Source organism: Apiospora phragmitis (assembly GCF_038363925.1).
Source record: "Apiospora phragmitis strain CBS 135458 chromosome Unknown utg000002l:1.0-5516284.0:1.0-5523493.0, whole genome shotgun sequence".
Lineage (NCBI taxonomy): Eukaryota > Fungi > Ascomycota > Sordariomycetes > Amphisphaeriales > Apiosporaceae > Apiospora > Apiospora phragmitis.
Window position 1 is genome coordinate 70,778 of NW_027117400.1, and position 13,770 is coordinate 84,547.

At 55.6% G+C, this 13,770-nt stretch overlaps 7 protein-coding genes across 7 annotated transcripts; 4 read left to right on the top strand and 3 right to left on the bottom strand.

Moving 5' to 3' along the window:
• Nucleotides 1-316: 316 nt before the first annotated feature.
• PG994_000903 (glycosyl hydrolase) lies at nt 317-649 on the top strand (the record flags this gene model as incomplete). The annotated part of the gene is made up of 1 exon (XM_066852312.1): nt 317-649. The coding sequence occupies one exon, from the start codon at nt 317-319 to the stop codon at nt 647-649; it is 333 nt and encodes a 110-aa protein (XP_066720453.1).
• Nucleotides 650-1,222: 573 nt separating this feature from the next.
• PG994_000904 (uncharacterized protein) lies at nt 1,223-2,721 on the top strand (the record flags this gene model as incomplete). Its single annotated transcript, XM_066852313.1, has 3 exons — nt 1,223-1,605; nt 1,690-2,287; nt 2,389-2,721. 3 exons carry the CDS (start codon nt 1,223-1,225, stop codon nt 2,719-2,721), a joined length of 1,314 nt encoding a protein of 437 aa, XP_066720454.1.
• A 468-nt stretch (nt 2,722-3,189) lies between these two features.
• Nucleotides 3,190-3,789, bottom strand: PG994_000905 (uncharacterized protein; the record flags this gene model as incomplete). The annotated part of the gene is made up of 2 exons (XM_066852314.1): nt 3,190-3,537; nt 3,727-3,789. The coding sequence occupies 2 exons, from the start codon at nt 3,787-3,789 to the stop codon at nt 3,190-3,192; spliced, it is 411 nt and encodes a 136-aa protein (XP_066720455.1).
• Nucleotides 3,790-3,892: 103 nt separating this feature from the next.
• PG994_000906 (uncharacterized protein) lies at nt 3,893-4,288 on the bottom strand (the record flags this gene model as incomplete). The annotated part of the gene is made up of 1 exon (XM_066852315.1): nt 3,893-4,288. One exon carries the CDS (start codon nt 4,286-4,288, stop codon nt 3,893-3,895), a length of 396 nt encoding a protein of 131 aa, XP_066720456.1.
• Nucleotides 4,289-7,952: 3,664 nt separating this feature from the next.
• Nucleotides 7,953-8,141, top strand: PG994_000907 (uncharacterized protein; the record flags this gene model as incomplete). Its single annotated transcript, XM_066852316.1, has 1 exon — nt 7,953-8,141. The coding sequence occupies one exon, from the start codon at nt 7,953-7,955 to the stop codon at nt 8,139-8,141; it is 189 nt and encodes a 62-aa protein (XP_066720457.1).
• A 585-nt stretch (nt 8,142-8,726) lies between these two features.
• PG994_000908 (uncharacterized protein) lies at nt 8,727-9,434 on the top strand (the record flags this gene model as incomplete). Its single annotated transcript, XM_066852317.1, has 1 exon — nt 8,727-9,434. The coding sequence occupies one exon, from the start codon at nt 8,727-8,729 to the stop codon at nt 9,432-9,434; it is 708 nt and encodes a 235-aa protein (XP_066720458.1).
• A 793-nt stretch (nt 9,435-10,227) lies between these two features.
• Nucleotides 10,228-12,970, bottom strand: PG994_000909 (PTAB protein; the record flags this gene model as incomplete). Its single annotated transcript, XM_066852318.1, has 4 exons — nt 10,228-11,367; nt 11,431-12,198; nt 12,384-12,661; nt 12,772-12,970. The coding sequence occupies 4 exons, from the start codon at nt 12,968-12,970 to the stop codon at nt 10,228-10,230; spliced, it is 2,385 nt and encodes a 794-aa protein (XP_066720459.1).
• Nucleotides 12,971-13,770: the final 800 nt, after the last annotated feature.

Sequence of the window (13,770 nt, forward strand, 5' to 3'; positions counted from 1 at the left end):
CGCACGAACACTGCTCATGCTAGCGCTTGGGTCTGCCACAATTATATATATGCTCCCGCTGATCTGCAGTGGCAACGGTAGTGAACGTGTCCACACGAATCAGCCTCATTAATGGCCCTGGACTCTCGACTCTCCTGACGAATAATACCATGCGATCGGCTCTTCTCCTCCTGGCAGGCCTTTGCCTAGAGGGCGTCGCTGCTCGCCCACAAACATATGGCAGTAATGCAGCAGCACACACTCAGACCCCAGACATTAAGGCCAAGGCGAGTGTCTACCAAGATCTTGCCGAGGTTGCCTTGAACAGACTGCAGCAATGGTACAACCACGACACAGGACTGCGGAAGAGCTACAGCCCATCCTGGTGGCAGTCTGGCTCGCGAACCGGGTGCCCGCCGACAAAAAGGCCCACTACGCCAACTGGGCCGTCCGGGCCTGGGATGGGTTCCGGCGCAGCCCCATGTACGTTTCGGACGAGCACTACGTGACGGCGGGTATCAGCGTCCAGACGTGCCAGCTCGGCAAGAAGCCGCACGGGTACACGTACTCGAACGGCGCGCTCGTAAGCGGGCTGGTGGCGCTGTCGATCGCGACGGGCCACGCTAATAAGAGCCACCCAAACAGGTTGGGGTTTCTCTTGGGGCCATAACGAGAGGTGATGGAGACCTTTGAAGCTCGCAAGCGGAAGAAGTAGAGACAAGGGGCTTGTCAAGTGGGAAAGCGAGGAGGCATCGGACCATCTAGCGAAGCTACTTGTTTGTGGTAACTCTATTCTTTCTTCCAGACTCTGTCCTGAGTCACCTCGTTGAGCAAGATTTCAACCGACCTTTGTGCTCCTCAAATCTCAGCGCCATGCTACTCAGAGCTACAGGATCATGGGGTCCTTTCTCCAGCCGCTAATGTGATTCTCCATTCTTCAGGCGCATTGATGATCCGGGGTTTCTCCCCAGACGCTATATTGGCGAAGAAATACGCTTGAAAGAAAGTATACATACTGCGGTACAGGTCGAGTCCACCAATGCTGGTGCCGTCTTAGACGATGCCCGGGATGGCCGGACCGACTAGTTTAGCGCGGAACAACAATTGAGCCGCCAGTAGGACAGGACTAGGCAACAACAGGGGCGGCATCCACCAACCCTTTTTCTGCGCAAGTAGGTATATATCCTCTTCCATTGCCCCCCCCCCACTTCCTCTGACCTCTGCTTACTACTCGGTCGTCCCCATGGACTACGCTCGCTGCGCCGAGTTGCACAACAGAATCCTGGATATGGGAATCCGCAAGCAGCTAACCCTGGGTGATGGCCGCAACGACAGCCCGCACTCGATCAAAAGCCCTCCAGTGCTCCAGCACCCGAACTGGTTTCAGCACTGGGGGAAGCGGGCCGAGGCCGTGCGCCCGTATCTCTCGCCGAACCTGACGGCCTTCTTGGAACGGGCCGGGGCGATGGGCGACGGCCACTCCTTTTTCTACTACGTCAATGGCCTCGAGTCTCCCGACGTTATGTGGGCTCACCAAGTAGGCATGGCGGAGGATCTGACCGATCCCTACCGTTACGTCACATTATATTCGACCAACCAATTCGCCTCTTATCCTGATGGTTTAGTGTAAGTCAATTACTGCAAGCATCAGAAACGGGATGGATAGGAACGTGGAACATTGCGCTTATAGAAAACCACCCATCGTTACAGATTCGATCAGAAGAAAACCCTGGCCATTATGCAGATGTCCATCCATGACGGGTTTGTTACCCAGAATGGGCGACAGAAGTGGTATCCCCTCGAGGTCGTCCTGAGCCAATGGCTCGACATGATAGAGGTTGGGAAAGTGCAGGCCGTCGCCGAGGGCGTGAGAAGTAGATCGGAAAAACAGGGCCCGTGGACGCTAGTGGGATACAGCGAACGCCAGCTCGAAGAGACCTTGGAAGTCTGGGAACAACTCCTGAATGCCATTGAAGCTCGGATCCCGGACCATACTCCATCTAATGACTCTAGAACGCTCTTCGACGACGACGAGATCGACCTGGAGGCGGCAGGTGTGCTTCCCGGGTTCATGCCCGAGTTCCTCGCCAAGGCCCGCCGGCCTGCTTTCCACCACATCGCTCCGGGTCTGCAGATTCGCGACGCCGAGTCCGTTGCCTTTCAGCAGCCCTTCCGCTCCGTCCCGCTCGTCTGTCCACACAACCGTCCGGAATACCCGGGCAGCCCGAAGATCCAGTTCCCCATCCTGCTCTTCGCCTCGTCCGAGGGACGCACCTACGACGCCCCTCCCAGCGAGAACTTTTACGAGGTGGACCCTGTGCCCCCTTCACGAAGCCTTGGAGCCAGATCCGTTCCTACCCGGCCGGCTTCTACTTCACCGAGACGGACCAGGGTGGGCACGCGTTTGAGGACGGCGTCAAGCTCGTGCTGCCGTTCGGAATCGGGGGTCGGGGCTGGGCGCGCACGGCGGACGGTGCCAAGTTTGGCGAGAACACCGGGCAAGTCAAGCATGCCGACGTCGAGGGACAGGACATGCACCATTCGCTCTTCCAGCTCGGGTACCAGCCATTCGTGGCGGCGCATGAGGTGCGCTTGGTGCAGGTGCTCCGGGTTTGGGTGAAGCTGGTCGAGAGCGGTGCCTGGAAGGTCGGGCCTGATGGGATTCTGGGCGGCATGGAGAAATGGCGGGATGCGGACACGTGGTGGCATTGGAAGAAATATGTCGTACCGATGAGTTGGTGAAGATGCAAAGCGAAGCTCATAGGTTTGGACTAATAATAGAGGTGCCATCTTCATACATCGATGTTTGTTGACACATGAACAATCTTCGAGGCTGTGAGTATGGGCCAGTTTGATTGTTTAAGTGGCATCCCTGGTGGAATACTATGGGATGCTATTGACCGTACAGGAAAGAAGGTATAAGCATTGCCAGTAAGTTGGTTCAGCAAAGAAGTTGATTCCATCATCCTATTTCACCGTGATATGCCTATCTACTAAATAACACCAACGATTGGTGGGAGCTGAGGAACGCGTGCCCATTGTGGCGAGAATGCCCGAAAGCATGGGGGCAAGGTGGCACTTTTAGGGATTCGAACCCATGGCATCCAAACCAATACAGAGAGAGGGAGGGAGAGACAGTGTGAGAGAAGGGATGGGGGTGGTACTTTTAGGGATTCGAACCCATGTATTCCAAACCAATATGAAGGGGGCTTAGAGGTTCGAGAAGGAGGAGTTCGATCGGTACAGCTTAAACCGAGCGAGTCGGTGCTCGAAAGTAACCTCACCGGCGGCTTCGATCCGTGCATCCAAGTGTACCTCACGGGCCTCCAGCCTAGCCTCGCGCTCATCCATTCTTGCCTCGCCGGCGTCCATGCTGGCAATGGCGGCGGCATCGTTGGCTCTGGCGACTGCTATCATGCCATCGACCTCGGTCCGGGACACGACGTCGTTCCGGTCGACGCGGGAGCCCTCAAGGGCGGCAACCCTTGTCGTCAAGGCCACGTGGAGCTCGGCATCGACGGCCTGGTCGGTCTGGAGCCTGGAGATCTCGGGCTGGCGCTGCTGGTTTATGCGGTGAGCCATTTAAAAAAAACTTAAAGATAACGAATTTCATTGTCTCAAAAACGGGTTTCAACTAGCAAAGAAGTCAGTTCATTCCCAGTAGAATAATCAAGAATCATCAGTTCAGTTATGGCGGTATCACCTGCGGAAGAACAAGTATAGGACAGCATTGCTTACTCGTCTCACTTTCTGCCTCTGGGAAGCCCAGCATTTCCAGTTCTGGTGATTCTGGCGGCGGGCCAGGGCCATGCGATGGCCACTCGGACCAAATCGCCACTTCTTCGAAGGGCACGGGGCCCGGGACGAGATTCGAATCCATTGATGATGATGGCGACTACCCAGAGGAGATGGGCTACTTCCAGATGTCTTCGAGGACATCTGGGGTGGGCAAGTCCCCGGCGCAAAGCCCAAAGGCGACAACGCAGCCAGTGCTCTGCTCCTTGGTCTGGAAGAGGATCACATGGAAGTAAGGGAAGGACTTGCGGCAATGCTTGCAGCCGTATGAGCGCTGGCAGCGCTTTCTTTGCCTCTCGAGACCAGCCACCCTCTGCAATGCGGGGTATACAGGCCACACATACATGGTGAAAGGAAGAAATGTGGTGCACGAGCTGCATGCGTCATTCCATTGGAAGAGCGGTAGTACGTGTTGCAGGGGCAGACGGCGTTGATCACATCCCATGGCCGAGGGAGGGCTGCTTGACCGGCAACTGAACCACGGGGCCAGCGGGGAAGGGTTGGGTTGGGACATCGTGGGAGGACCAGTATACGCAAGGCGTACTGTCGAGCAAGGCGGTGCGAGGTGTATGGTGTGGGTTGTGCCTCGGCTGCTGGTGTAGTGACATTGGCATCGACGAGGGGTGCTCGTACGGGTCAACGCAGGCCGGTGGATGCGGCACGTTCAGGGTGGCGTGCCTGGATGGACGGCCAACTATCTCATTGGCTCCTGTCCCGTTCGATCGATAGTGAAGGTAAGGTCGGATTTTCGGTCTGAGCCCGACACATCGAGGACTCTCTGAAGAGGCATTCGGCCGACGCTGGGAGTGATTACAGCGCTGAGAGCTAAGGTGAGCAGTATGTCAAAAGAGGAAGCAGAATGTATGTTGTGGACGAACGTAGACCGGGATGCAAAAAGTAGAGATGGTCAGGGAGATGACGTAAAAGAAACGAGGCTGGTGCCTGGAAAAGAACGGAAGGAAAGAAGCAGGCAGCCATCCCCGTTGAACGAAGTCTGCATGCCTCGACCACAATTGGCCCGGCAATAGCAAGCAACCGTGTGAGATGGTGGAAGTTCACTAGTCACTCGAGAAGTAGGTAGAGGAAATGGCGGAACTGGCGAAGACGGGTGGCGGCAAGAAGAGAAGGGCTTATTTCACGCAGACTTCGGAGTCATGGACAATGATGTACCTGGGTTGGTGTGGCAGGAATTGCGTCAGCAAGAATTTCTCCTCCTTGTGGGACAGTGGTTATTCCAGCGGCTACTGGGCGAGATCTTGGTATAATCATGGATTGGCAGTTGTCATTGTCGGAATAAGTAGAGTAAGTGCTTGACCTACTTTGGGCATGACACTGGACTAACACTTGTCGAGTTCTGGGTGTCAGGCATCATATGCTACTTAATCCAGCGCCATCAGCATAGGGGCGACTTCTTTCAATGGGATTGGGACAATTGTGTGGATTATTAGACTTGCACTGCCAACACACCACCTGCGGAACTAGAATCTCGTACAATTGAATACCAGGCCGATGTGCTATGGCATCTTCTCCTGCGCTTGTAGGATATTATCACAGTACCGGAAGGGCCGCCCTGGTCCTAGGCCTCGCTTTCCTCGGATACGATATCTAGAAGATGCTCGTCGAAATATGGGACCAATCTCCGGCCGTCTACCTTTGGGTCAACAAGCCTGCTAAGCAGGTCCAGGTCCAAGGCCCCGAAGATCCGGAATACGCCAATCCGGTTCCAGTGATCATTAAGGCAATAACACCATCAACTTGGGTGCCTCCACGATTCAACAACTGACAAACGCCCAGGGTGGGAATCCGGAGGGGAGAAAAGGAGTGGGAAGTGAGCATTGAGTTAAGGAAAGTAGGCGGGAAGGAACCTGCATGATGAATTTTCGGCCCTGAAGATGGGCACCACCTGAGATGACTGACTGCATCAGGAAAATCCTAACCTAAACGCCAGAAAGAAAATCAGACAGACAGGACCAGTGTCGACCACTCAAAGGGTCAAAAGAAGCGAAAACTAGAAGAAACCTAACCGATCGACAATACAAAACCAACCCACTCAGGGCTCAGAATCCTAGTTCTCATCCTCATCAGAACTCGAGCTGTCCTCATCATCATCGATCTCGATCTGCTCAGGAACAGAGCCCAGGCACAAGCCAACCAATTCACGGAGGTCATACGACGACTAGACGTCATCAAATGCACTCGCCACCGAGAGGAGAATAGGAGTCGACTCTCTGGGCAGGGTCTTTGGGTGGTTGGTTCCTAGGTCAGCAATTCGTCCAGGATATCTGGCCAACCGGAAGGACCTCGGGAGATGCCCGCAACGGACTTATCCATCAGCACCCATCAGCAGCCGGTGGCCATCTTCCGAGTTGGAGGCGGACCGTGCCTGCGCGGGGTTCAGCCCGCTCCTGCCGGACACGCCGGTGCGGAGGAAACCACGCCGAGAGAATCACGGAGAAAAGGATTCATGTGTATCCTTTCGTAGAGTGGCGTGTAAAATGAAAGAAGGGCGGTGGATTCATTTCTCGGTGAATCAAGACCAAATATCCACGACTGGTCCAGCCGGTTACACAGGGCTGTGGGTGGTGGCTAGGCACAAACAAGTCTAATCGGCCACTTGTAGAATCGTACGTTATTAAGGATATTAAATCATCTGGATAACTCCGACACAGTTTACTTGCCGTGTCAGCTATCCCCACGGCCCAATTTGGTCTATGGAGTACCGGTTACATGCGTCCCTGTTGGGTCGAAAGACGAGCCATTCCAGCACGTTATGGCAGCTGTGTACCCAGACCGCGTTCATGACGACTCATTCAATGCACCGCTGCTAATTTCGGATACGCAGTTCCATCTTAGACTAGGCGCAAGAAAAACAACGTGCTTCGGTGTCGAGATCCGTATCATCGCTATTAATAAGGATGACGAAACAGTGACAGCCAGCCCATGTGTACCACGGCAACGCCCACGGACCGAGCTAGCTCTGAGGTAATCAGCAGCAGTGAGGTTGGCTACCTCGTCTCTCCTTCGCCATGTTCTCCGATAAGCATCTTACTGTGGTGTTGTGTCGGTGGTGGCTTGGTCGCAGTAATCAAACATTGAAGCTTAGAAGGGTGGCTTGGACAGTACGCCAATTTGTAAACCAGAGATAATCACATGCTTCCTGTTCTCTGTTTCCTGTTATCTATCTTCAAGCCAGACACCTTCAGTCTAAAATTGTCATCTTCATTTGCAGAGCCCAATGAGAACGAAATAACTAGTACGGGTAGTAACGTCGAACGAATACTTGTTGGAGGCACGCCAGCATTGGTTCTGTACCTCCACCTTTAGTAAGCCTTCGGTTCGCATTATGGGCATATGGGTGCATGCTATGCAGGAGGTGACGGCCCGGAAGCCAAGACGTCAGATAGTCCGTCACTAGCCACTGGCTGGCGCCGGGTCCAGCGCAGCAGACTAGCCAGCTAGCCAACTAGCACACATCTCAGCCCAACAATCGTCAGCGTAGGCCCTGTCAGGTAGTAAGTAGCATAACGTCTTTTCCCCCTAATTGATCAAGGCCTAGTAAATCTTATCTCCCACAGCTTGGATGGCCCTTGTGCTGATCCACGTGTTTCAACCCAGGAACGGCGCCAGGGGGGGCTAAGGCGACTCCGATCACAGCAAACATGACGGCACGCTCGGGGAGTCGTTGGGCATATATTGCTGGGAATCTCCTCCCCGTTGGACTGGATTGTTTCTCTGTCTTCCACCTACGCAAGTTAGCCAGTGTCTGTCTTATACCATTCTCTTCTTTACATATTCGCTCCTCACTCCCGAGCCTGGGAACTCACGCTCCTTTTTCTTTGACCACACTCTCTCGTTCACGGTCCCGGCCACGCGAGCTAGCATCGTCTGCTTCTCGTTCCTCCTTCATTTGCTTCAACTTGACCAACCTGGGAGCATTTATCATTTCGAGCCGGACAACGTCAGAGCCAGTCACAAATAGCAAAAAGACACAACACCGCTTCTCAATTGCACACTTCTCTTGCACGATCTGATCATATTCATCATATCGCACAGCAAGCCTGTGGTTTCGTCGTCGAGCACTCACCAGAAACCGCCGTCCATCACCTCCCGAACCGAAAGGAGGCAAGGGGTAGAAAGGTGTAAAGAAACCACAACACAAACCCAAAAGATTCATCAACATGCCGCGCACTCTCCCTTACCGTCTGCTGTCTCAACCGCAGCCCATGACGCCCCTCAAAGGCCCCAACCCACTGGGGAGTCATCCACTGGCGCCCCCGACGCAGCAGACATCGCCTCGACGGGCCCGATCGCCACTGCCGCAGATTCGGGTGACGCCGCCGCAGCCTACACCCCACTCGAGGATGTAAATGTGCTGCTGCTGCGGAATACGTATCAGAGTGACAGAAGAAATTCAATCACCACTTGGTATTTTAGAGACAGGCAATTGTGGGAATGCAGGACGTTCAGGGAGTGATGGTCTTGGCTGCTTCGATGGCTTCACTCGGTGCAAATTGAAATCTGCAGGCAGGCAGGCAGGCAGGCAGGCAAATAAATGCCTCGAGTTTATCCAAGAGGGCCAAAAACCCATGGGATTAGACCCACCGCCCAGATAGCGCTCGTCGTAAATAGCAAACTTCGTTGGTGTGATTACCGAGGAAATGCAAAATGATTCAACTATCAAGCAGAGTCACCGCGTTCGCAAACAACAAAGTCATCTGGCACCACGGCGAAGGAAGTAGCACGTCAGGGGCAGAAACTTCTATTCCAGGCACCCTTGCTTGACCTTCAGGTCCGAAACTTGAAATAAAGCTACATGTAAAGAAAGTAGCCAACACACATACTCCTTTTCTCAAGTCCGGAACTCCCGACTCTCCAAGAGGAAAACTTCCAAGGAGTGAGAGCAAATCGATCTCTTTCCTTTCAGTGGCAGCCCATACAGAAGCCTCAACGCCATGTCCGCCAACGAGCACTCTCACCCTCATCTCCACCCCTACGGCCCCGCCCGCATCCTAGCCTACATCTGCCGCCCCAAGCCTCCCCCGTCACCCCCTTCTACCCCGTCGGCGTCTTTATCCTCCGCCTCCTCCATCTACAGCAGCCCATCATCATCATCCGACCTCTACCCCGAACTCGAAATCCTCGACCACCCTCTTCCTGCACATCTCCCCTTCCTCCCAGCCACCAACAACCCCATCCACGCCCTCGAGCGCGCCGTCTCCGCGGCCGTGTCCCGCCACCGCTACTGCTACTACGACGACTACCCCAACCTGCGCAGTTTCCCCAGCAGCGCCAGCCCCGACGCCGCCGCCCTGGCATCGACAGAGGTCCGCGCCAGCGACATCCGGCTCAGCCTGCGCAGCGGCATCGCGCCGGAGGAGCCGCCGAGGCCGACAGTTTTCGGGAGCCTGCGTCTCTACACGTCGTGGATGCGGCCGTTAAGCGCGATGGGCAAGGACGAGTTCCGCGGCGTGCTGCGGTGCATCTCGCGGCACCGAGAGGTCGCTGAGATCGTCGTGCTGTTGCGGCCGGCTGTTGCCCGCGACGACGACCTACAGGAATCAATGAGCATCCCCTCATATACGTCGTCAGACACTGCAAGTCTTGGAGAGAATGACGATGACGTCGAAAGCCCCTGTTCCCAGTCAAATCACCTGGAGTAGTAGCACATGATAACCAAACAAGACACATCATAGAAACATTTTTGAATACGTAGAAAGGGTATGCACAACGATATATCCATAAAAGTCCCAAAATCCAGATAAATACCTGGCCTATGTAAAAAAATCAGCCCTTCGTCTCGTCGCCACATCCCCACGCGCCAAATGCGTTTTTCGCTTGCCTCGCAATTTTTCGTTCGGGGGTCAACTCCTGTGCTCTCTCCCCCTCTCATCTTCTCTCTTTCTCTCTCGCGAACGATGCAGAAAAAACAACGGCGTAGCACACGGGGTAGTAGTAGTAGTAAGTAGCAGTAGGACGATGATGAGAAAATACCCGGAATGAGGAACACCAGTGCGCCAAACCAACCCCCCGTCTTGATATATCGTACACAGGGCGATCGAGAGCTGCGCTCTTCTTCTTTCCAGGAGAAGAGGCTCCCCGATATCGCCAAGTATTAACGGAACCTTCGTGGCGCGTCCTCTCATTCACAAGATCAGGAACATTGCTTGAGATGGATGTATGACAAAAAAGAGGCGCAAGATGACCAACGCAAGTTGAAATGATGAACAGCGCCGGTCCAACGCTCGATCCAAGAGCAATCATCGAACAATGCAAGCAATTCCAAACCACCCCAGCGGTGAAGAGAAAACTCCGTGATGCAATGAGAAGCGCAAAAGCGAAAGGTCCCAAGGTCATTTTCCGTCATCACAGTCTCCCCAGTAAGTGGGGGCCATGATCATGTCGCCGCCGCTAGGCTTCGTCCGCTACGAGTTCAACCTGCTTCGATGGCCATTTTCACGAATTGGCCGTCTTCAATCGTTTTTGGTTCTGCATGCGCGGTGTCGGTGGCTTGCCCTTGGCGCCCACGACACCATTCATCTGTCCGCCTGGACCCATGCTGGCAGGTGTTGGTGCTCCGCCCTCGTCTTCCGTCTTCACCGTGGACGGCCTCCTTCGCTTGTTACTCGCAGGGCTGGTGTTGGCGCTCGGGCCACTCGAGCTTGTTCCCTGCTGGCTCTGCTGCAGGGCCATGCCGGGTGCCTGCATATGCCCAGTCGCGGGGCTGCCGATATGCGGCGACCCGGGAAGTGCGTGGTGGGCGGCGGCTGGAGACGCGCTCATCTGGAAGTGGCCGAAGCTGGGTGTCCGTGGGCCCGGGCCAGCAGGGACGTTGCCCGGCTGCTGGCCATTCATGACCATCTGGGGGCCCGTGGCGTTGTTGGCATTGTACATCTCCAGGGCTTGGTAGGGGCCCAAGTTGGGGTTCGCGACAGAATAGCTCATCAGCGGCTGCATGATGCCGATGACCTCGGCCAGCTCGAGATACTGGAAGACGTGCTCCGTGATGCCCATATTAGATTTGACGGCCGAGTCGGGCAGACTGATGTCCGGAGGAGCCGTCATGGGCGACTTCATCTGTTTCGCCTTGCCCTTCTTGCTCATCTCGGGCGACTGCTTTGCGTCGGACGAGTTCAGCCGATGCCAGTCCTTGATCCAGTTATGGTTGGGCTTGGCGGCGTCAATGGCCATCTTCCTCGAGATGAACTCGTCGTGCGACGTCGTCGTGAACTCCAACAACGCCAGCTTCTGCTCGGCGTCGAACTGCGCGCGCAGCTTGCCCGTCCAGACCACATGGGAGCTTTCGTACCAGTAGGTAAAGCTCGCGTTCTCATTCTCGACCACGTGCGTGGCGCCGATGCCGCGATCACGGGTGCCGTTGCCCAGGTTCAGTTGCAGCTTCTTCACTCCACTCTGGAAGTGTGCGTGGAAAAACCTTGGCAGGGCCGGGACGTGGATCTCGTACGGTTTCTCGGTCGACTCCTCGCTGTTGGAGTTGTCGATGATGTACAGGCTGAGTTGAAAGACGCCCGAGGGGCTGAAGAACTGCCTCACGAAATTCGACCAGTACATCAAAGCCTCTTCGTTATCGCCGCCCTACATAATAATTTATTAGTCAAGTTCAGCCACAATATACCCAAACAACATAAAAGTTCGTACCTGAAAGCCACTGAGGTGCTCGCAAAATTGCTGTAGCTTCAACAAGTAGTGCCCCTTCATGGCGCCCTCGTTCTTCATCTGCTGCTGCTGCTGGAGTTGCTGCAGGTTATTGGCCAGTTGCTGTTGCTGGACCTGTTGTTGCGCATGGGCAGCCTGGAGCATCTGCGGCGTGGGTTGCTGAGGCTGGTTCGGCTGGGCGTTCTGCTGGGGGCCGGGTTGGCCTTGGCCCTGACCTTGTCCCTGGCCCTGCTGTTGATTGGGCTGCGGTCCTGCATTTGGGGGCTGGCTGGGGGGCTGACTCGGTTGTCCTCCTGACGGAGTGGGCGTTGACTGCGGTGGTTGTGTCGTGGGTTGGGACTGCGGGCCCCCTTGTTGTGGTTGAGGTTGTCCTTGGTTTTGCGGTTGGTTCTGAGCTTGGCCCTGGGCCTGTTGCTGGGCTTGCTGCTGGGCCTGTTGTTGAGCCTGCTGCTGCTGCTGTTGCTGGGCCTGTTGCTGCTGCTGCTGGGCTTGCTGCTGTTGCTGCTGAGCCTGCTGCTGCTGCTGGGCCTGCTGTTGCTGCTGCTGTTGCGCCTGTTGGGCCTGCTGCTGCTGGGCCTGTTGGGCCTGCTGAGCCTGTTGCTGCTGCTGAGCTTGCTGCTGCTGCTGCTGTTGTTGCTGATGCTGTTGCTGATGTTGTTGTTGCTGCTGTTGCTGCTGTTGGTGTTGCTGCTGATGTTGCTGCTGCTGCTGGTTCTGGGCTTGCTGCTGCGCTACTTGGAGCATCTGAGCCTGCTGTTGTGCTATCAATTGAGGGTTCATTTGCCCAGGGTGACCAGGTTGATGTCCATGTTGTTGCATCTGTTGTTGGTTTGCAGCTTGTTGCATGGCGATTTGTTGGGCAAGCATCTAGAGAACGACACGACGTATGAGACCCAGAAGGAAAGTTTATGAGGAGGAAAATCTCTAGTACTTACTTGTGCCTGCTGGGGATTCCCGCCGCCCTGTTGTAACTGTTGAGCGAGATGCTGCTGCTGCAGGTGAGGGGGAACACCGACCGGTCGCATGTTCTGACTCCTCATGGCCGCAAATTGCGCCGCGTTCATCTGGTTCATCGGCATACCCATGGGCATGTTTTGCGGGTTCATGCCTCCGTACATACCTGCCGACAGCATGGCCTGCCGCTGCTGCTGCTGTCGCAAGAGCTGCTGTTGCTGTTGCATCTGGGCGGCGAGCGCGGGGTTTCCTTGATTTACTGGGAAGTCGAACCTCCATTAGCATTCCCGTGTCCGCGACGAAAGACTTACGCTCCCAAATTCAGTGGTATACGGCAGCAAATCACAGAGGGCGAAGGGGGATACTTACAGGCCATCTGGTGCTGGATCTGGAACTGCTGGTTGGGGTTGAGGTGCTGCAAGGCATGCGCTTGCGCGTTCTGGGGCTGCATGCCTCCCATAAAGGCGGCCGGGTTGGGCTGACCGCCAGGCGCAGAGACCATGCCGTGGCCGGCCATCTGCGGAGGCATACCCGGCTGGGCTCCTGGCTGGCTCGGGTTATGAGCCATGCCGGGGGGCCATGGGGTGTCCTGGATGAACGCCTGGATGTTGCTGCATTCCGGGATGGAAGCCGCCACCAGGTCCCATACTGGCCATCATGGTCCGTATCTACAATGTCTCGTCGTCGACTATCCACCGACGTGGATACCGACGCCTAGACCTCCGCGCTATTTCATAAAACGATCCAATGGTATTGGGATGCAAGGCCCTCGAGGGTCGAGGTCGGCGGCGGTGGGTGCGGTGGGGTGTGGTGGAGGGAAATCGTCACGCGCCCAAGACAGCTCCAATCGTAGTCCGAGTCGAAGGAAGTCGGAAAATGCGTTGTCGCGATGTTTGTCCCCTTTTTTTGATCGCCTCCAACACACAAAACACGAGAGCGCGGGTCAAGCCACGAACGGCTTCGCGACGCCGATCCTTTGGGTGGTTAGGCGGATGTCCACAGAGAGTAGTAATCGACGGCCAGATCGGGGGGTTGATGCATAAGACGGCGGAACTGGGGGTAAGAAGGGTCGAGGTGGACGTTGGAGTCGGGGCAGACTTGGAGTGGCTTGGGTGACGCGAAGCAAACGATGGTCAGGCGAAGACAGCAAAGGCAAGGTAACCCGGAGGAGCCAGGAAGAGGTGATGCGTGATGCTTGCCGAGCTGGTTTGTGTGGTCTTGGGAGGCGCGCGATTACAGAACACGCCAGGCAGGGCTGCTTGTTTCGACAACCACCCTAGACCGCAAAGGGATGGATTGTACGTGCGAATAAGCCCGACCGACAGGAGAGAGAAAAAGACAGGACTATTCGATGCAACCTCAGGGGAG